The sequence below is a fragment of the Chrysemys picta genome, chromosome 10, assembly GCF_011386835.1.
Source record: "Chrysemys picta bellii isolate R12L10 chromosome 10, ASM1138683v2, whole genome shotgun sequence".
Classification (NCBI taxonomy): domain Eukaryota; kingdom Metazoa; phylum Chordata; order Testudines; family Emydidae; genus Chrysemys; species Chrysemys picta.
In genome coordinates this window covers 12,071,200-12,091,776 of record NC_088800.1, presented here as the reverse complement: position 1 = coordinate 12,091,776, position 20,577 = coordinate 12,071,200, and the positions used below count along the sequence as shown (strand labels likewise).

The 20,577-nt window shown below is 42.3% G+C and overlaps 1 protein-coding gene across 50 annotated transcripts in view; it reads left to right on the top strand.

The window, feature by feature from the left end:
* Positions 1-73: 73 nt before the first annotated feature.
* The window catches only part of CHD2 (chromodomain helicase DNA binding protein 2), an 82,505-nt gene continuing 62,001 nt past the window's right edge, over positions 74-20,577 (top strand). For 30 of the 50 annotated variants that reach the window (XR_010590940.1, XR_010590939.1, XR_006175971.2 and 27 more), the window contains exons 1-3: positions 74-775; positions 1,115-1,243; positions 17,731-17,962. Coding sequence is in view for 30 of the 50 variants with exons in the window: in XM_065559242.1 (XP_065415314.1) it covers positions 1,182-1,243; positions 17,731-17,962 (294 nt within the window). In the remaining 20 variants the exon portion in view is untranslated. Of the gene's footprint in view, positions 776-1,039; positions 1,244-17,730; positions 17,963-20,577 lie in introns of all 50 variants that reach the window. The other 20 variants (XM_065559258.1, XM_065559252.1, XM_065559255.1 and 17 more) reach the window with 7 other exon arrangements.

Here is a 20,577-nt window from a genome sequence, read left to right as displayed (position 1 = left end):
AGCCCATGGACTGAAATATTTAGCAAATCTTTAAAACAAAAGAAACAAATTACATTTCTTTCTGGCTTGAAAAGGGTGTCTGAGCCAGATGGGGTTAAGGTGCCCCCTCAGATGGGGTGGTTTGAAGAAGCCAAGGATGTGGGGGGTGGCAGGCACCCTTTAGGTAGAGGCTATCTCTTTTTTTTTGGTAGAAATGAAGGGGTGGGTCTATGGTACATCACCTGAGTTGTGGGGTAAATGTAGAGAGTGTCAATCAAAGGCAGAGCTCAGAGCTGGGAAGGAGCTCTAGATGGCGGCTGTGCCTTAGAGAGAGCGCGCTGAGCTCCGTGCCTTCCCAACACTTTACGCAACTTTCCCTAACTTTTGGGCAGCCTCAGGGGGCCCCCAGAGCCCCTTACCTGTTCTAGGCACGAATCGGGGGCTAACTGAGCCTTTTTCGGGCAGAAAAGCAGCTTTTGGAGGCTCTCTTTTCGTGCCTTGCTGGAAAGAAGAAGCCGTGGAGAGAGCCCAGGTCGTTGTTTTTCCAGCTTAGAAGCCATGGCGTACCTCCATTTTTGTGCGCTCTCCTAATGAGCTTTTCCCCCGGACATTTTTTGTACTAATTATCGCTGCTTTTGCTTTCACAGCAGTATATTTTTGGGGATTAGAATCTATTTATTTTTTTATTATCTAAAAATATATCGTTGTCGTTTTACCTCCAAATATTTTGCATCTGATGTTTTTCCACTACCCGAAACTAATATCGGCTTGGTCCTGGCGGTGGTGCATGGATCAGGTAGGTGGGCAATCAATATTATTATTTTTCAGATTTCTGCCGTTTTTGAGTACTTTGACTTTTCGACCGATTTGAGCTGTATTGGGAATGACGCAATAAAATACAGAGATTTTTGCTTCCTCTGTTACTTTGGGAAAGTTTGCAGGATGCTGCTCTGGGTTGTTTCTCTTCCAATTTTTTTCTTTTTAAAATGAATATTATTGTTTTAAATGTCCGTTTTCCTGTGCTGATCAGTGTTGTGTATTGTTATAACTATCATTACAGCGTCAGGACTTTGTTCTTGATAACGAAAGCCAATGAAACAAACTGGGACCTTACCTTTCTTTCAACTTTTGACAGTAAATACCTGGGCACAGGACATCAAAGCAAACACAGATACCCCCCTTTAATATTTAAGAATTAAAAGATGATGAGAAATGAGGACAAAAGCCAAGGAGAGGAGGGTTCAGTACACAGCAATGCATCGAGGTATGATCTATCAACTTTATTTTATTTTTTAAAAACCTCTGAATACAGTGTTTACCTTGACAGCTTTGGTTTACTGCCCATACTTAATACAAAACATTTAACTGATTTTGATTCCTTTTTTAAGGAATGACCTTGAGATTGTTAATATGCCACACCCTAATTTTTTTTGGTAGCAATTTCTGAAAGTTGTGTTGTGACTTAAGGGCCCATGTCAGAGTCAAAAGGTAATGTACCTTTATTCAAGGGAGCCCCTTTCTCTGTTATGCTTTTTCAGTTTCTGAATTTCAGTTTTTAGGTTTTTTGTTCTGTGAAAAACGACCTTGTCGGTTTAGCCATTGCTGCATTGCACCATTTTACATACAAGGCAAATTTTTCTTTGAAGAATCTCAGAAGTCTAAACTTTAACTGAGGGCCATACAGAAGCCTAGTAGTAGTAAATTATAGTAAATAGACACTAGAGAAACTTACATGAATGAAAAAAAGTTCATTTTAAAATATAAACTAAAAAGTGCCTGTTTGATTGATGCTCCTTACTTTATATTTTATTTGGGCTTACGGAACTTTGATACTGTTTAGGTATTTTAGGTATTTTGATACAATTTAACCAAACTTTCCCCTGGTGGTGATAGTATTTCATGTTTATAAAATCTAAACTAGGATTGTTAATGGGAACCTTGGTGTCCTTTGATTGCTTGTTTTGTATATTTTTGCTCAGAATGTGTGTTTACTTTTATGTCAAGTAATGATATTCTTTTCAACTACTTTATAAATTTAACTTTGATTTGAGGAAGAGTACAAAATGTTGAAAATACTGCTAACATTTGATAGACTTACAACAACATTAAGTCCTTTGTTTTGTTCTTCATTTAGCTTTTAACATTGTATCTTAAACAATATGTTGGCTTAATCTAACATTGAAGTCTAAAAACTTTGCATTGCTCTTCTGTGTTTGTCAATACATTGCATTTTGCCTATTTATGTTAACTTTTATTAAATCGTGACCTGTTCATTTTTCCTTGAGTATCTTTTAAGTAATTGTCAATAAAAAGAATTCTAAAACTCTTTGGTATCAACATGTGCACTATGTAAGTTTATCAAATGTATGAATAAGATTCTTTGTCCAGTAATATTTAACCTATTCTTGAACATGATATGAACTTGAAATATTTGTGGTAGAAACACATTCGTGACCACGTTATTTTGTTATAACCTTTTAAAACTTAATTTTGCATGCTAATCAGGAATGTTTTTAAATTGCAGTGTAATAAAAGGTGTTAAAATGGAAATAGGTACATTTATTTGATTTAAAATGGGCATTGTTAAATTGGTTTAAAAAAAACCCCAAATCATACACACAGTATATACAAGGAGTTGTATTTTTTAAAATGTTTGAGATATTTTCAACCTTAATTATAAGGTTGTAATTATGTTTGTAAGTGCAGCTGCAAAAATCCTGACTTTAAGAAAAGTTGGTTTGCTTTTTAATCTAAATGTCACTGAAAAATGTGGATGATCAGTAGCAACAACAGCAATCAGAATAAATATATTTTAGGAGTGTAGGAACATTATGCCAAGTAAAATGAAGTCTAATAACTGGGTATAATGAGTGAATAATTGGGATCATACAGACACACAACCTTTGATTTTATTTTTTTCTGCCCCAAGGGTATAATATTTGCATAGCATCATATGTGTAATTTTGATCTTTTGTAGCAAAGATCATGTGTCTAGCATCATTGATTGAGCCATATGTTTCACCTGTTGTATTAAATAAAAAGTAAAATGCTTAACATTTTTCTCCCCCCTTTCCCATACTTCACCAGAATAAACTTAGTGCTGGTAATATCTACTCACCTGGAGTGTGGGAGCAATTGAACAGAGCATATTTATAAATGAGCCTTATTTTCTGAGCTGAGTCAGCTGAATGTCTAAAATACTTTGCCTTCTAAGGTTGACTTTAAGATATGGGGGAAATGATTTCTAGGAAGTAAAGCCTTCAGCTTGTTTTACTGTAACCCTGAAACACATTGATGTCTGCACAGATCATGCTTCTGTGACTTGACTCCCCTCTCACAATTTTGTTGGACTAGCTTAGAAGCATTAGGTAATGTGTGAAGTCATATTACATAACCATGCCTTGATTGGAGGCTACAGTAATGAAAATGGAAGGGTAAGGTGGATATGAGTGACTGGTGCCACTGATCTGAGGTTATGAGAAGCAAAAATACAGATGGGAAACAATGTATGTATTTGGTAGAGAGTGTATTAGTATAATGACTAGGGAATATGACTGGAATTGAGATTCCTGAATTTCCAGCCCTAGGAAAGGAGAGGGGGGAAAAAAAAACCTTATCTGAGCAAACACAAACTCCTCTGAGAGTTGACTTGAAACAGAAATTATTCCTGAGGGGAAATGATGTTAGTTTAACTCTTACAAAAAGTTTAGTAGAGTCTGCACAGATGAAGGCCTTTCTTGGGACCTTTTGGATGAATAGCAACACCTCCTCTTCCTGTATTTCAGTATACAGACAGTAACCCAATTGTCAAGCTTTCCAACTTCACTGTTAAGATCACTCACTTGATTTAACTTGCTTCACCCAGGATGAAAGCTGGGATGTTGTCCATAACTCAAAATTTTAAACAATGGAACAAAATGTTGGCAGTAACCTTTCTTTAAAAATATTTTTTCTTGCATCTTCTGCCTTTTCTAATGCATTTTATTTAAAAAGGCAGATGATGTGAAGAGGAGCAGTTGCACAATAAATTTTGAATACAACGTTAACTTCACAAATACTGGTATCTGAAATACAAATTAAGATAAAATAAATCTAGAAATTGTACAGGATTGCCAACAGTAGTATAAATAACTTAAGATAAGGACACACCATATAGATCCAACTTCTGCTTAAATTCCTTGGAATTTCTTCATTGCAGTTACCTTGTCGCATCCCTAACCATAATGAAATGGACACGGCTTGTATTTTTATTACATAAGAAATGCAGAAGCAGTACAGACAGTTGTATTTGCTTCCAACTTGCGCTTCGTGTTATAAAATACAATTTGGAAATATTAGTTCTGTGTGAATGGATTTAGACCTGTTTTCCATTGAGAGCTTTGAAGTTTTAGATCTGTAATCTGTTGTCCTCTTGGCAAACAGCTGCTTTTGTAGAACTGAACTGCAGAGTGCAGCAGACTTTGTAGAACAGAACACATTCAGTTTGTGGCAGCCATTTTATGAAGAAGTAGTTTCATATAAAAGAGGATTTTATCTGGGGAAAATAAAGTGAAACAAAAATTAACACCTCTATCTGGTTTCATCAGCCATTAGTATTTCTTGTCTTGTTAATGCTCAAAAGGAAACTAGCCACTCTTGGAAGGAAGGAAAAATGATTAAACGCCTGGCATTTTGGTGCAGGTCCAGTTCAGTCACAAAATGGCTGTTCCTTTGTGCCGCATAGCTGACAGACATGCTGCATTGCACTGTGTGTACTCTGAAAACAGCAGGAAGTTGCTGGTGGGGAGTTCAAAGGCCATCTTGTTTTTGCTGTGGAATCTGATTGGCTGTTAGCTCACTTGGTAACAGGACAGTCAACACAGAGCTCTGCCTTCTAGTGATGTCAGCATAAGCTTGCTTTTCAGAGCCTCCCCCACTCTTGGCAAGAGAGCGATTGCCTGCTCAGCCAGCAGGGAAAACAGCGTTTGCATGCACAGCATTCATTCCAGTGTGCGAGAGAGAGTATGTGCATGCAGTAGATCTACAATGTATTTTCTCACATCCTCTTTATGGACATTTTTAGTGGAATTTTCCTTGATCTTTTTTTTTTTTTTAAACTTGGATACCCTTTAACCCTTTAGTGTTCCTTGAACAGCTAGACATTTTTTATAACGTTACAAATCTTAAATGGATTGAAGCCCCATTTCCCTACTTGCCCCATAGTGTGTAAAAATGCTTTTAGCCAGGTCACATTTTACTCCTTTTTAAAAAAGAACATAGGACAAGCAATGCTGGACATGTGTAACAAAATACATTTTGAACATGTTCTGGCTACAAATTCCTTGTTTTGGTTCTCCAGTTTACAATCTAATTGGTTGTTACTGTGAGTGCTTTTTGTTCCAAACCTGCAATAGCACTTACAGAATTTGGTTCTCCATGGCTCTGCAGACTTTTTTTTTTTTTTAACTTTTTAATCTTCTGCTCACTTCTAATCTGAAGGGTTTTTAAAAAAACAAAACCAAGCAATCCATGTTACATCAGTGCAGAGAAAATACCGTGCAAGAAATTTGGTTTAGTTGTATTATGATGTAATCTATATAAAATGCAAAGGGATGGTTAATTTTTATTTTAAGGAAGTAACTTATCTCATTACAAATACATGATTCAGAGATTTTAAACTGTATTTTCGGTTTTTGAGCTTTGCTAGAACTGCAAAGAATATACAGAACTCTTGTAAACTCACTGCAAGAAATTAGAAATAGTTTTAAATATTTATGAACTATTTCTTTAACTATCAAATAAAAACTTAATTCAGACTTCTTTGAAATAATCAAATACTATGTATTCTCTAACTGTATTACCCTGAGTATTTTTTTCTTTTTGCGGATACAGACTAACACGGCTGCTACTCTGAAATCTGAGTATTTTCCGTAACAGAAATGGAAGACAAGAATAAATAGATCAACTGAGTGATTTCATAATCCTACAGAAACTGCCTTCATTTATCACAGACAACGAAGGGTTCATTTACACTAGAAAATTAGATCAACCCAGCTGCCTTGCTCACATCCCTCAGCAATGTTTTAAGCTGAAGTCCCTTGAGGATAGTGCTAGGTTCATGGAAGTATCTACCTTTCAGGGAGGTGGAATACCTGTGCCAACAGGAAAACCCCTCCCATGGGCATAGGTAATATTAATAAAGCTAATGTTAACAGCGCTTCAGTGTAGCTAAATATACATTTGCACACTTGCAGCACTGGAGGTGTTCCACTGTAGAGTTTCAAGTGTAGACAAGCCCTAAGTGTCTTCACTGCAGAATTTGCCCAGGCTTTTGCCTGGGTGTTGCCCCATATCTTCTCATATCCATACATAAAACCTCTTGCCTGAGTTTAGTGATACCTTCAACACAGGCTAGCTTTCACAGCTGGCGATATATCTTTAGAGCCTGGGTTCTGCTTTTACTTGTCATCCTGTCCATTTTGCAGTGAGGTCTAAATCAAGTGCTGATAGTTCTCCTGTGCCAAAGGCATTGTCTTTCTGTAGTTTCGCCTTCTGCTCAGGACAGATAAGGTGTCCCACAATTTGCTGGGAAAAGAGTCATAGAGAGGCATATTTTGGGTGTGCCCCCAGAAGTCTTAGAAGTAAGTGCAGCACCAGGTGAGAACACTAACTCATTTTAGTGCTCGTGAGCTAGGCTGACCTAATGCCCAGACATATGCTCTTTTGCACCCACTACGTTTTAAATGCACTAGTATGATGTTGAGTTGAGGGAGGTGGGGGAAGGTAATAGTGGCAAGGTGTCAATTAACAAGGATATGGCTACACTTAAACTGCTATAGCAGTACAGCTGCACCACTGTAGTGCTTCAGTGTAGAAGCAGAAGGGGTTCTACCATTGGTGTAGGTTATCTACCTCCCTGAGAGGTGGTACCTAGGCTGCTGGAAGAATTCTTCCATTGACCTAGCACTGTCTACAGGGGGTTGGGGGTTGGCATAGCTGTGTGTCTCAAAAGTGTGGATTTTTCACACCCCTGAGAGAGGTAGCCAATGTAAGTGCCCAGTGTAGGCCAGCCCTTAGAAACTGAATCATCAATCCCCAGAGAAATGTCATTCCAACACCCCCCCCCCTCCTTCAGTGCCTCTCACCTCTATTCTATAGAAATGACATGATACCTATTTATTTAGCCTTTTGCCTTAGAGATAGTCAAGTGTGAAGTGTTTTGCTAAGTCCTGGGTACTTTACAGCAGTGATTTTGAACAATTCATTGCTTGCTATTCCCCAACCCTGCCCCACCCAAACCAATTCTGTATATGACAGTGGAAAGATTCCACCAACTGTTTACTGCTCTAAAATATTTGTGAAGCTGTAAGTGTTTGGGCTTCCTTACATTTCTTTTTTTTATTTTTAGGCATAGAAATATCAACATTCCTTATATTTTAATATATTGTAAAAACTAATACTGGAGTTTGTAGGAACAGTTGGATGTTTTTTGTTCTGTGAGGGAGTCCCACCTCAACTGTGAATCTGCCACCTTTTCAGATCTCCTTTCATCATTACTGTATTTGGAGAGGTATGGCTGTCACATGACATCTGCAGGGGATGCACTCTAATAGATTATTATTCTAACTCCTCCAGCCAAAACTGCCTTTAAAGATCACTTGTGATAGAATCGTACAGCAGACCCCCAGTGTCTGAGGTAAACCCATATCTTCTGGGTTTTGTACTGGACACACAAATGTAACTGGCTGAAGTTTTAAACTATGAAAGGGGAAAGCCTAAATCCAAATTTTACTAATTCTTTTAGGGCCTGTTTCTTTAATATAAGACTTGTCAGGGTTTCATGCACAATATTTAAAAAGGTCTCTTTCTAGCACATACTAAAATCAATTAGCCATTTTGAGCGGAACAGCTGTTGCTGTGCATATTTCCCCTAAAGTATTTGCATGTTCACTACAACTATGTGCTGCTGACTACGTGCAGAGTCCCTTTTGAATTGGCCATTGTGCTTCATGCTGACTGTGCTGACACGGATAAACAAAAACCTGCTAAAGTGGCAGTTAAAATGATTGAGTGATGTATGAAGTAACTTCTGTCCTGCTGTCTCTTTCCTAGTATCAGAGGGGTAGCCGTGTTAGTCTGTATCCACAAAAACAATGAGGAGTCTGGTGGCACCTTAAAGACTAACAGATTTATTTGGGCATTAGCTTTTGTGGGTAAAAACCCACTTCTTCAGATGCCACCAGACTCCTTGTTTTTATCTAACCCCAAGGGCACAGATAGCCAGTCTTTTTGCCTACTAGATATTGTCTCTTCTCCCATTATGCACAGGTATTATAACAGAGGTGGGCAAACTACGGCCCGCGGAGCCCCTCCTGCCCGGCCCCATAGCTCCTGGCCCGGCAGGCTTGCCCCCGCCCCCTCCCCCACAGCCTCAGCTCACTGTGCCGCTGGTGCAATGCTCTGGGCGGCGAGCTTCTGGTGCAGCACAGCTGCAGAGCCCGGCCTGACCCAGTGCTCTGTGCTGCGCTGGCACGACTGGCTCCAGCTGGGCGTTGCAGCTGCAGTGCTGCCAGCCACCAGTGCTCCAAGCAGCGCGGTAAGGGGGCAGGGAGCGGGGGGCGGTGGGGTTGGATAGAGGGCAGGGGAGTTCAGGGAGGTGGTCAGGGTGCGGGGCGGGCAGAGGGCGGGGAACAGGGTTTGAATGGGAGCAGGGGTGCCGGGGCAGGCAGTCAGGAAGGAGGGGGGGGTTGGATGGGGCAGTGGGGGGCAGTCAGGGAGAAGGGGTGGTTGGATGGGGCACGGGTCCCAGGGGGGCCGTCAGGGAATGGGGGTTTGGATGGGCCAGGAGTCCGGAGGGATTGTCAGGGGGTCAGAAGCGGGGGGACGGTGGGGGCCAGCCCATGCCTCCCTCCCCTAACCGGCCCTCCATACAATTTCCAAAACCAGATGCGGCCCTCAGGCCAAAAAGTTTACCTGCCCCTGTATTATAAGGTTCTCAACAGTGGGTGCTGCGTGAGTGGGAACAGTGAGGCAGTCACAACTGAGTTATATGCTGCTCTTGGTGAATGTTAAACACGTTAGTACTTTCAGACCTGGGGAAGGGGAGATCTGTCTCTTTCAGAGCCCTGAAGTCTACACTTGTACTCTCCTTTCATTCCCTGAGTGATGCAAGTTACAGCGACCTAAACGCTGTCCACACTGGTCCTGTGTCGGTGGGAGCCGCACTCTCGCTGACATTACTTCACCTCCGTGAGAGGCGGAAGCTATTGTGCTGACAGGAGAGCGCTGTCCCATCTGCATAGCATGTCTGCACCAAACGCTCTACAGTGGCTCAGCTGCGCCGATGTGCTGTAGTGTAGACTTGCCCTCAGTGATCCTCCTTAATCAAGTAGAGGGGGTGTGTCATTAGAATGATCGATTCTTTTCTAACCCCTACTAAAGTGCCTGTATCCCAGGCATTTGCAACTTCTAACTCATGGATTGGTGAGCAGCTGAGCCCTGTTTTCCACATATTAAGGCAAATAGTTAACCAACTTCTCCAAATATTTTTATTTCTGAATACAGTTTGCTGAGCTGTTGAATGAGGCTGACGATGCTGTCTCTAAATCTAAAACTCCCTCTCTTTTAGAGATAAAGATCTGCTGCAACTACGGTATCTTTGTTCCAGTTTTAATGAAGGCAAAGCTGTTTATCAGACAGTGTCAAATAATGAAGAGATTGGGCAGAAACAGAGTGAGGGTACCTCAAATGCTGCTTTTCAGTGTGATCATTTTCCCTTCAGTCTCTAAATCAGAGGTGGGCAAACTGTAGCCTGCGGGACCCTGCTGCCTGGCCCCTGAGCTCCTAGCCCGGGAGGCTCGTCCCTCCCTGCTGTTCCCCCTCCCCCGCAGCCTCAGCTCACTGCGCTGCCGGCGCAATGCTCTGGGTGGCCGGGCAGCGCAGGACAGCCCTTCCAGAGCTGCCTGTCCTGATGCTCTGGATGGCACGGCTGTAGCGCCGCCAGCCACTGGTGCTCCAGGCAGCGCAGAAAGGAGACCGGGGGACTGGATAGAGGCAGGGGAGTTTGGGGTGGTGGGCAGGGGGCGGGAGTGTGGAGAGGGGGCCTAGGGGTGAGGCGGTCAGGGGGCGGGGATCCCAGGGGAGCAGTCAGGAAGGAGAGGGGAGGGTTGGATGGAGCGGCGGAGGGCAGTCAGGGGCCAGGGAGCAGTGGTGGTTGGATGGGGCAGGGGTTTGGGGGGGGGCAGTCAGGAAGGAGAGGGGGGTTGGATGGGGCGGTGGGGACTGGGTGCAGTCAGGGGACAGGGAGGGGGTGGATGGGGCAGGAGTCCCAGGGGGGACCGTCAGAGAGCGAGAAGCAGGGTGGGTTGGATAGGGGGTGGGCGCCTGGCTGTTTGGGGAAGCACAGCCCTTCATACAATTTTGGAAACCCGATGTGGCCCTCAGGCCAAAAAATTTGCCTGCCCCTGCTCTAAATCTATGCCTATAATGGTGAAAAAAACAATACATCTTTATAAAGGAAGAGGAAGAATAAACATCTCAAACCTAAAGCCAATTAACAGGTCTTAAAATAGGGCTCTGCTCTGAAAAGTGACTAAAAATTATGTGGATTGGTGTCTCAATAATCCCTATAGTAAATATGTTCCAGTTTCCAAGATGATGAATACACTTTGAAATGTAAGCCCTGCAAAGTTAAGATGGTTTTCCTTCTAATATGTCATCATAAGTAATAAAGTTACTGCAAGTCAAATTAGGCCTTCAATGACACATGGGTGACTGCTTGAAACTTCATAAACAATTCTCTTCATACTTCAGAAGAAATATGCAGCTCACTCCCTTCTGGGAAATTGTTCTGCAGTGTGACGTGAGTAAGAAGCCGTAAAAATAGACCATATGATTCAGAAGTGCACAAAAGGAGCAGATTTGTGCAAGAAGGTGCCATTCTATGAGGCCACTTTTCAGAGTAGAGTCCTGCTTTAACTTTGTCTAATATGAATAAGACCTGGTCAAAAGCAGCGAGTTTGAATGAAAATTCTACATTATATCAAAATGCTCTTCAGAACTACTCATACAATTACTACTTTTGCTGTGCCTTTAAGGATAGCAGTTCAGAATCTGTTTCTGTTGTGGGTGAGAGACTTCCTTTGTAATAAAGCTCTTTTTCATGGGCTCGTTTCTACCAGTGCATCTTTACCTGATCAGCAAGATCTCCTGTTTTTCCAATCTTTTGGCCTCTACACACAACTCTGCAAGTGCACCTCACTTTCTAACCTGCAACACCCCCTGCTATTCCAGTCCTGAACAGAATGCTAGTTGTGCTACATTATGTAAATATAGGTGTAGTGTAAATAATAGATTTATAAAATCTGTTAGGATATCCCAACATACTTTACAAAGCAGAGAACCTTTAGAGAGAGGTATGCAAATATGAACCATTTATTTAGCTCAGTAAGTGCTTGTTCTTTGGTTCTGTCTCTGGAGCCTATCTTGGAGAGAGGGAGACAGCGTTGGCCAAAAGGTGGTGCTTTCACTTAATGCTTCACAAAAAGTCTCTTGAAAGCTCAGCTTTTCTGTGAACATCCATCTCAAGCTAGCCTTGAAAGTGGAACAAGGATGGTGACAGCTAGGACACCAGTTGTGAGCATATAGTTCTTAATAATTAGTTGTATTCTAGTAGCACCAAAAAGACCCTATTGTCTGGGTGATATACAAACAAAATCAAAAACATAGGCAGTAATTTACAGTCTTAGCAGTACTGGACATTAGAGCTGGTACTAAAAGTCTGTTGTTGTTTGCTTAACATGTTCTGTTATAACCTGCTATTTTCAGATGCTTATAAATTTGCCAAACTTTAACTATTCTGTTAGAAATTTTCACTACTTACTCTCTGTTTCAATGCTGAATTTCTTCTGAAAGTTTCAGGAAAAATGGTTTAGCTTTTACTGAAAATGAAGTTGGGCAAAATAGGTTTTTTTTTTTTTTTTTTTTTTAATGTTTTTCTTGAAAGAGGGTTAGACCTGCCATCCTGTGGAGCAGGAGCTGGATATTTGGCAAGGGCAGCCCGGGGTGCCTTTTGTTGTGCCCATGAACATCATCCACATTTTCTCAAGTTAGCCTCTGGAAATCACGTTTTGTACATGCTCTGGAGAGGCTTGCTCCTAAAAATCTCTGAAGACTCCATTTACACCAAGCATGCTCGAGCTCCCTCCTCCTCTTCTTTTCTCCCCAGCTTCATCTGCACCAAACATGCTCATAGGTACAGAGCTAGAGCAAAAGATAAAATGCAGGCCCTCACGTAGTGAAGAGGAAGAGCTGCAGCATTCCTTTGTTTCTTTTGGTGTGTACTTCACAACCCATGTTATTGAGCAAGGCCTCACACCCTTGCCTTAGGAGGCAGGCAAGTATCAGTTACCTTATTTTACAGATGGAATACCTCAGAGTTTGCATAAGGTCAGGCTGGGAATAAAACCTTATCTCTAATTGGGGTAGTTCCAAGTCTCACTTTCTCAGGCTGCCTTTCATGCTCTCAGGTGCCCCAGGTATATGCTTGGTTGTGCTGTCTGTAACCACTAGTCGACATTCCTCTCCAGAATCAGGAATAGAATCCAGGAATCCTGATACCCCAACGTTTTGCTACTGTCTGCCAAATAGTTGTGTAAGCCACTGGCAAAGTTTGTGCTGCTACATCTGGTGAATGGTGCATGGTCAGGATAATAGCCTATTGCTGCTACATGTTACACCATTAGCTCAAATGAAGAGATGTGAAATGTGGTTTGGGGTTTAAACACTACCGATGTGGGTGAACAATATGATTTTATGTGATGCAGTCTTATCACCTTGCTTTTTATAAAACCTAGGAAATGACACACACTCAAACTGTTTAAAACAAACAAACAAAAACGCAAAGTGGTAAAGTCAACCACTCAAAAGTTAGGAAATGCTAGAACTAAGGTTGCATGGGGAGCTTTAATTTGACTTCTTTGTGTATATGCTGGAAAGTAAGCTGCCTTGTCCCTGTCTCCACTTCAGCTGTCTGCGTTTTTGCACTCCCCCCCCCCCGCTTTTGGAAGAGGCCTAAATTTCAGATTTTGCCCCAGACTCACCAAAAACCTCTCTGTGGCCCTGTGAAGACATATCCCTCACCTTCACACTCTAGTTACATCATGCAAAGAAATTTGGGGTGCAGTTTATATAAAAAAAATATACAAAATTGTGTTGTATTGCCCAGCTGTAAAATGGTAGAGCAGTCATCATGACACCCAAGCCCTGCTACAATTTTCTTGCAGATTTCGTAAGATGCCTGGTTGCGAAAAGGTGACCCCGTAAGCTCCTAGTGTTGCTGTTAAACTAGTTCTTTCTTGAACGCAGATAGGATTATTTCCTTTTATTCTTCAGCAATGGGTCAGTTTTTGCCAGATCAGAAATATTTGCCTCATGAGTAAAGAGTTACAGACTGGAGCACATCTTGGAAATGTGGAATCATCTTTTCTGAGTCTTGGTGGATCTAGATTTGTAGATACACTCCCTATAAAGGGGCCAACCCAACTCGCACTTAGCTCAATAGGTGTTTGTCCTTTGACTTTAGTGGATGTTGGGTTGGGCCCAAAGTGATTTTCAGATATATACTTCCCCATAGTGTAATTGAAAGTTGCCTTACTCTGGTGCCCATTTTTAGCGTCCAAAAAAGATTATCTCTCAAAAATAGACACTGGAAGAGAGAGACTTTAATCTCTAATTGTGTACAGCTCTAAGGATTAACAAGCACATACTTGCATCTGATGAAGTGGGTTTTAGCCCACGAAAGCTTATGGCCAAATAAATTTGTTAGTCTCTAAGGTGCCACAAGGACTCCTCGTTGTTTTTGCTGATACAGACTAACACAGCTACCACTCTGATTCCAAGCACATACTGTTTGCCGATTGGCTGGGGTATATTTGCTTCGTGATATTGTCGAAGATGGTTAGGATCCACTTTGTGGAATTAACTTTTTTTTCTAATAGTTTAATTTAATTTTTTTATTTCATTAAAATATGAAAGTAAAGGTGGTTCTTGACAAACACATGCCCTTTGTTTCACTAACAGGTTGCAGGGGTTTTTAAAAAGGGAATTAGACTAATAGACTCTAAGGTCAGAAGGGATCATTATGATCATCTGGTCTGACCTCCCGCATGATGCGGGCCACAAAAGCTGACCCACCCACTCCTGGAAGAATTCTCTCCCTGGACTCAGCTGTTGAAGTCCCCAAATCATGATTTAAAGACTTCAAATCGCAGAGAATCCTCCAGCAAGCGATCCCTGCCCCATGCTGCGGAGGAAGGTGAAAAACCTCCAGGGCCTCTGCCAATCTACCCTGGAGGAAAATTCCTTCCCGACCCCAAATATGGCGATCAGCGGAACCCTGAGCATGCGGGCAAGATTCTCTAGCCAGATTGCTTGCCACAATCTTAGAAAATGGAGAAATATGACATATTCAGCTGCAGTATTTTTAGCAAGTGTATATGCATGTACATACACACCTGCAAACATGTCTGGCTGATTCCTCTCTCTAAAGAAATGACAGTTTTGAGATTTCACTATTCTTAATCCTTATTTGCATTATGGTATTACCCACAGTGTGGTAGATGTGGTCTCCGACTCCGCCCCAGAAGAGGTCAGAACCTTGACAAACGAAGGGCTGCAGGGAGGGATAATAGGTATTTTTGTGTTCTTAAATAAATATCAACTATGCCACCTGGACCTCAAGCCAGCCATTATTGTTGTTTAACTTCTTGTAGCCAGTGCTAGTAGAGCTGTTTGAAAATGTGACACCCTCCCTCCCCCCAATTTTGATTTTCAGTGGAATACAAAAATATTTCGGCCAAACATTGAAATATTTCCATTTGGAAATGCTGCCACTTCACCTTGTGGGGGTTGTAGTTCGGGCACCTCAAGCTTCCATTCTCCTCTCTAGACTGCACTCTCAGGTTGGACTGCATTTCCCATGATGCACCCCGTAGTCCCCTCTTAGAGATGGGAAGTGGTTCACCATGGGAGTCCCTTGCCATGGTGCATTTATGGGAGATGCAGGCCAGCTGAGGAGCCTGGCCAATAGACATGAAGCAACTGAATTACAGCTCCCACGAGGCACCTTGTCAGTATGTCCAAATGGAAATATTTCAGTTTTTGAGTGTTTGAATTTTTGACTAAAAATTGAAAATTTCCACAGAAAGCAGGTACTTTTCTTGAAAAATGTCTTACTGAAAACCCAATTTTCCCACAAAAAACAGTTTCAGCAGAAAATATTCAACCAGCCCTAATTGCTAGTGAATGGGTCTAGAGTGGGTTAGTTTCAAATGAAAGAGGAGAGGGAGTGGCCTTAGGATTGAATTCAGTGAGGACATTCCAAGAGAAGTGGACAAATGGGGCAGGACAGGGCGGGGCGGGGCGGGGGGGGGGGGTTACGGCAGGGGGGCGATGTGAAAAGAGTGGAGCCAATAAATAAGCAAGGGCAAACATGGGGAGAGCCTGGAAGTTGGTGAGGTGATGGCAAAATGGAAGGATTCAAGGTGGTGTGACATATTTTGAGTGCAGGCACGTAAAATGATTTTAGCCAGAGCTGTGTTTTGTGTGGACTAGAAGTGACGGCACAAGCAACGGGGATGTTGGAGAGAAAAATGACAAAGTGGCTTGTCTTGTTTTTCCAGTTCTCCTAGGACAGAGGGGGGAAAAAGGGATAACAGCTTCTGAATTTCATATTCCTCCCACTTTTAAAGCCAAACTGAAGTAGGTAAAACAGACTTTAATGAGCTCATCTTTAAACATTACTTAGAAGTTGGTCATTTCTCTTCCTCCAGGTTTTGAAATCTTCCCTTATAGGTAATTTTTTTCTTTTAATTTCAAATTCTTCCATTTTGAGACACAAAACAAACCAGAAATCACAAGAGCAGGGACAAATCATAAGATGGTGGAAGAGCAATGTTCTAAAATGGTGACTGGAAGTCTGGCTGAGTGCCCAGCAGCACTGGAGGAATTTCTGGAGCAGTTTTTCATGCAGTGTTTCACTGCTGCCCTCTGCCAGCTCTCTGAGAAAATGCAGTTCTGTTCTGGAGTAGTGATTTGCTGTACTTCGGCAATTGACTGGGATGTATTTATTCATGACTGGCTGGGGGATATAGTCTTTGTGGATAGGAGACCTGTATTTTATAGGAAGGAGATTTAGTTTTTACAAGGCCTCATAAAAGAATTCCTTTTAAAGATAGGACCCTTTTTATTTCCATATTTGAATCTTTTCTATTTATATGTGGAAAGATTTATGCATTTTATTTTATTGTGTCTATTGATAGCTACCGTGCAAAAGTATATTGATTTCTGTGTAATTTTATCTTTGTATTATATAATGATTTTCTTGCTTCTGCCTTTTTAAAATGTGCTGAAATTATTCAATCTGGACAAAAACTAGATACATTTTGTTCTTTTATCCTTTTATAAAAGGGGTCAAATTAAAAACTACATTCCTGTCTTGGAACTTTACAAACAAAGAACAAAAAGATCGTCTCTGTCCCATAGAGTTTATAGTCTTATTTTCACAACTTTCTTTTTAGTTTGTTGTAGGGTCAGATGTGATGCCAGGATCGCTAACTCTAGCTGCTCTTCTTCCCTCTCTGTCATGTGCATAATCTGCTGTGGTGTAATGAGTTTCTCTTCCTCGTAGGTTGGGTTGCAAGTGGGTTGAGTTTGAGAGGCTGGGGAAATGGAAAATGAAACAAAAATATGATGCCTGCTACTAGCTCTAGGAGAGATGGGCACTGCCATGTAAAGCCTCTGGTGGCAATATGTGAATTGTTGGATTTTTAATACAGCATGGCCTCTGTTCTCTCCCGTTGGATACCCCTGGCACTACAAATCATATATGAATGACATGTATGAAAACACTTGGTATCTGTAGTTAAACTCAGATGCCTGATGAAAATCCCTTTTGAATCTAAGAAAATCAGATGCTCCCATTTAGGGCAGACACGGATTCCCTCTTGCTGTTTGATTTGATTAAAAACAATAAAAAGACATCTGTTCTAGGCTCCCTAACGTTTTTATTAACACAATAAGTGAAATCCCAGCAGCAGTAATGTAACCATTTCAACAAGAACTGAGCCAGCCAACCACATATAAAAACACCTTTCCACCACTCCACTGTTGAACTTGCTTTTTCTGGGGCGTATCTTATTACCACCACTGAAGCATCTGGTACTGGCCCCTCTCCGAGATGGAATACTAGACCAGTTGGAGCACTGCTCTGATCTGGTATGGTCCTAATTTGGCTGCTAAATTGGAAAGGGATGGAGTTCTGTACCAGAGCTCGTGCCCACACTCATTTTTAATCTGGTGGTGTGAGCCACAGAGACTACATGTCCCAGCATGCCATGCTCCATCTTGCTCTGAGCAGAACAAGTCCTTACAATGAGAGTGCACTTCCTTGAGGCAGCCTTGATGCTGCTCTTTCTGCAGCCCGTCCTTGGTGCTTTAGTTGACCAGAGGTAGGTGCTGGATAGTGACATGAAGTCCATCCGCTTCCCTCATGTACCAAACGTGTGTCCTCCACTGGGAGAGCAATTGCATCTGAATGTGACTCTGATGTGGCAGTGCAGAGTATTCATGTTAGACATAGGGATTTACACCCCTAGTTAGGCTTTTAAAAATGTGCCTTGTATTGTATTTTGGATACAGCTAAGGTTTGCTCAGAGGTTATTTCTTAGCCATTGTAGTGCAGTTAAAATTAATTCCTTCTTTCTTTACCATTAGTCACTCAGCATCTGAAGAGGCCTCTGGCTCCGACTCTGCAAGTCAATCTGAAAGCGAGCAGGGGAGCGAACAGGGCAGTGAGCATGGCAGTGAGACAAACAGCAGCTCAGAGTCCTCCGAAAGCCAGTCTGAATCTGAAAGCGAGTCAACAGGTTCGAAATCCCAGCAGACCCCACCTGAAACCAAAGAAAAACCAGCCAGCAAGAAGGAAAGGATAGCAGATGTAAAAAAGGTATTGTCCCTGTCACTTTTTAACTAGCCATGTATATATAACCAGGCACTGTCAAACCCTTGCCCAGAATGAAGGACTAGAGAGCAGTACACTAGCAAAACTGTTGGCCTCCAGGCCACTTTGCCAGTCTTCTCTAAACCCTCTCAGAAAAAGCCGCCCCCCTGATGCTGGCTTCCTTGGTCATCTTGTCAGTCACTCCATGTATATCTCAGCCAGATAGTGTGATATATGCAAATAGGAGATTCCACGTGACTATGTCACTGTGTGACAGCTTGAGATTTATGCTTTGGGGCTGGGATAGGTAGTCTCAGGGCTGACTGACAAAATGAAGGAGACAGACATGAACTGTCAGTAAAAAGGTTTCATTATTTCATCTGGCTCCCCCTCATGTAGGTAAAAGTAGTAAAGCTTCCTAGTGGAATGTGCCTAAAGATGGGAGCCTGTGTCCAGTATTCATGGTGCCACGTTCCCCTCAGCTCACTATTTTAATTCCATCATTGTGGGTCTAAAAGGAAGTGGATTTCCTGTTGCCCAATTCCTCTGGATCAGTAGTACTCAGCCTTTTCCGTATTGGGCATCCCTCCTTCCAGCTGATCCCTCTCAGGTGTAGCCAGCGTCCTTCTCCCATTTAGCCATACAGGAAGGGTGGGGGATGGCAACTCCCTGACACCTGTTGGTGTACTCACCCTGGTGTTGTGCCCCCCCTGGTTGAGAACTCATGATTGGTCTAAGTTTTTTATCCTGATGTGGATTCAGCCAGGACTGTAAAACAGCAGATTTATCTGGGTTATCATTTTTTAAGAAATAATCTGGTTATTTGCAGTCTCATTAGTCAAAAGCAGTGGAGAGTGAGTTGGGGAAAAAGAGGGAGGATAGGGTGTCCATTAGGGCAGGGGTTCTCAACCTTTTTATTTCTGAGGCTCCCCCAACATGCTATAAAAACTCCATGTCCCGCTTGTCCCATAACAACTGTTTTTCTGCATATAAAAGCCAGGACCAGCGTTAGGAGGTAACAAGGAGGGCAACTGCTTGGGGCTCCATACCACCGGGGGCCCTGTGAAGCTAAGTTGCTCAGGCTTCAGCCCTGGGTGGCGGGGCTCAGAGCCCTGGGTGTCAGCCCCATTCCTTGGGGCTTCGGCTTTCTGCCATGGGCCCCAGCAAGTCTAATGCCAGCCCTGCTTGGCGGAACCCCTGAAACCTGCTTGCGGCCCCCCAGGGGGCTCCGTGCCCCACTAAATTTAGGGTGTGAAAACCCAGCAAATGTAGCGGACTTACAGAAAAGGAGTCAGGTCAGCCTAACCAGTCTATACATTTCATGCCGTATGACTGTATTATTACTGCCATTTGTGGTTTGAAGGCCCAGATTGCGAAGTCCAAATACAACACATTCACGTAAGTCAGTTCTTGGAGAAAGCTACTTTGTTTGCTAGGTCTTGGGGAAGCACAGTGCCTGAAGCCTAAATGCTTCAAGTGCCCGCAGGGAGAGAAACAGTGCATTTTAATTGTCAACAATGGATGTTCCATCTCAGCTGCCTGAGAAGCAGTATGCTGCCTGCTCAGGTTTTAGTTAAGCCTCGCATGTTAAGGGTGGCAAGGATGTAAGTATTTTTTTAAGGCAGTAACAGTAACACAAAACTTAACTTTCTGTTTTATTGTTGTTTAGTGGGGGCCGAAGGAAGTTATGTCTCTTCCTTTATGGACTTTTAGCAGCCCACCTCTAGAGGATGAACATTAAAACACATCTGAGAAAAAAACAGATCCATATGCAGGATTCTAAATAACATAAACAAGACATGGAACAGATTGGGGCACTTTCAAATGAGGAAGGTGCCCATCTTCCTTAATTCCTCTAATAGTGGACATTTTGCTTCCTGCCTCTGATGGGTGTAGCTATTTGGGGCTATTGGAATTACATCCGCTGGACTAACCAGTGCAATTAATTTTTATCATACTGTATTCACATTACAGCTAAGACCAGCAAGACCTCAGTCAGAATTGGGCCCCATTGCGTTGGCACTGTGCAAACAGATGGGAGAGTCGGTCCCTGCTCTGAAAACCTTACTATTTAAGAGAGAAGGAAATTTGAATGGGATTTTTTTCCTTTGTTTTTTTGTATCAATAAGAAAGTGATTGAACAGGCTTCAGATTTATTTCTGGGTATGTGTATGCCCAATAGGTATATTTTCTACAAGAAACCTCTCCTTTGTAGTGTTTCTTCATAATCACTTGTAAATGTACCAGAACCCCAGTGCTGGTGACCGTCCTGCATTCATCATGCCTTCATTCCAGGTGTCACTTTTGTATCTGTTAATGTGTTTAGGTATCCTTCTCTTGCCAGTGTTTTTAAGGAGACTTGTGGGATGGAGGTAAATATCTTTAGAAGACCATAAAATGGGGATAAAGTCTAATGGGGCAATAAGGGGTTGACAAATTAGACTCAGCAGGAGCATGTAAACACAGGTGATGAGATTATTTACAGAATCACTAATTCTTGAGGTTTGTCTCTGTCCATTCTGGCTTCAGGTGTCTCACCAACAATGTTCCCACTAATTTTTCCCACGCATGTGCAGAATGAATTTTATGTGCACCAGTATGGAGGCAGGTCTGGGACCGGG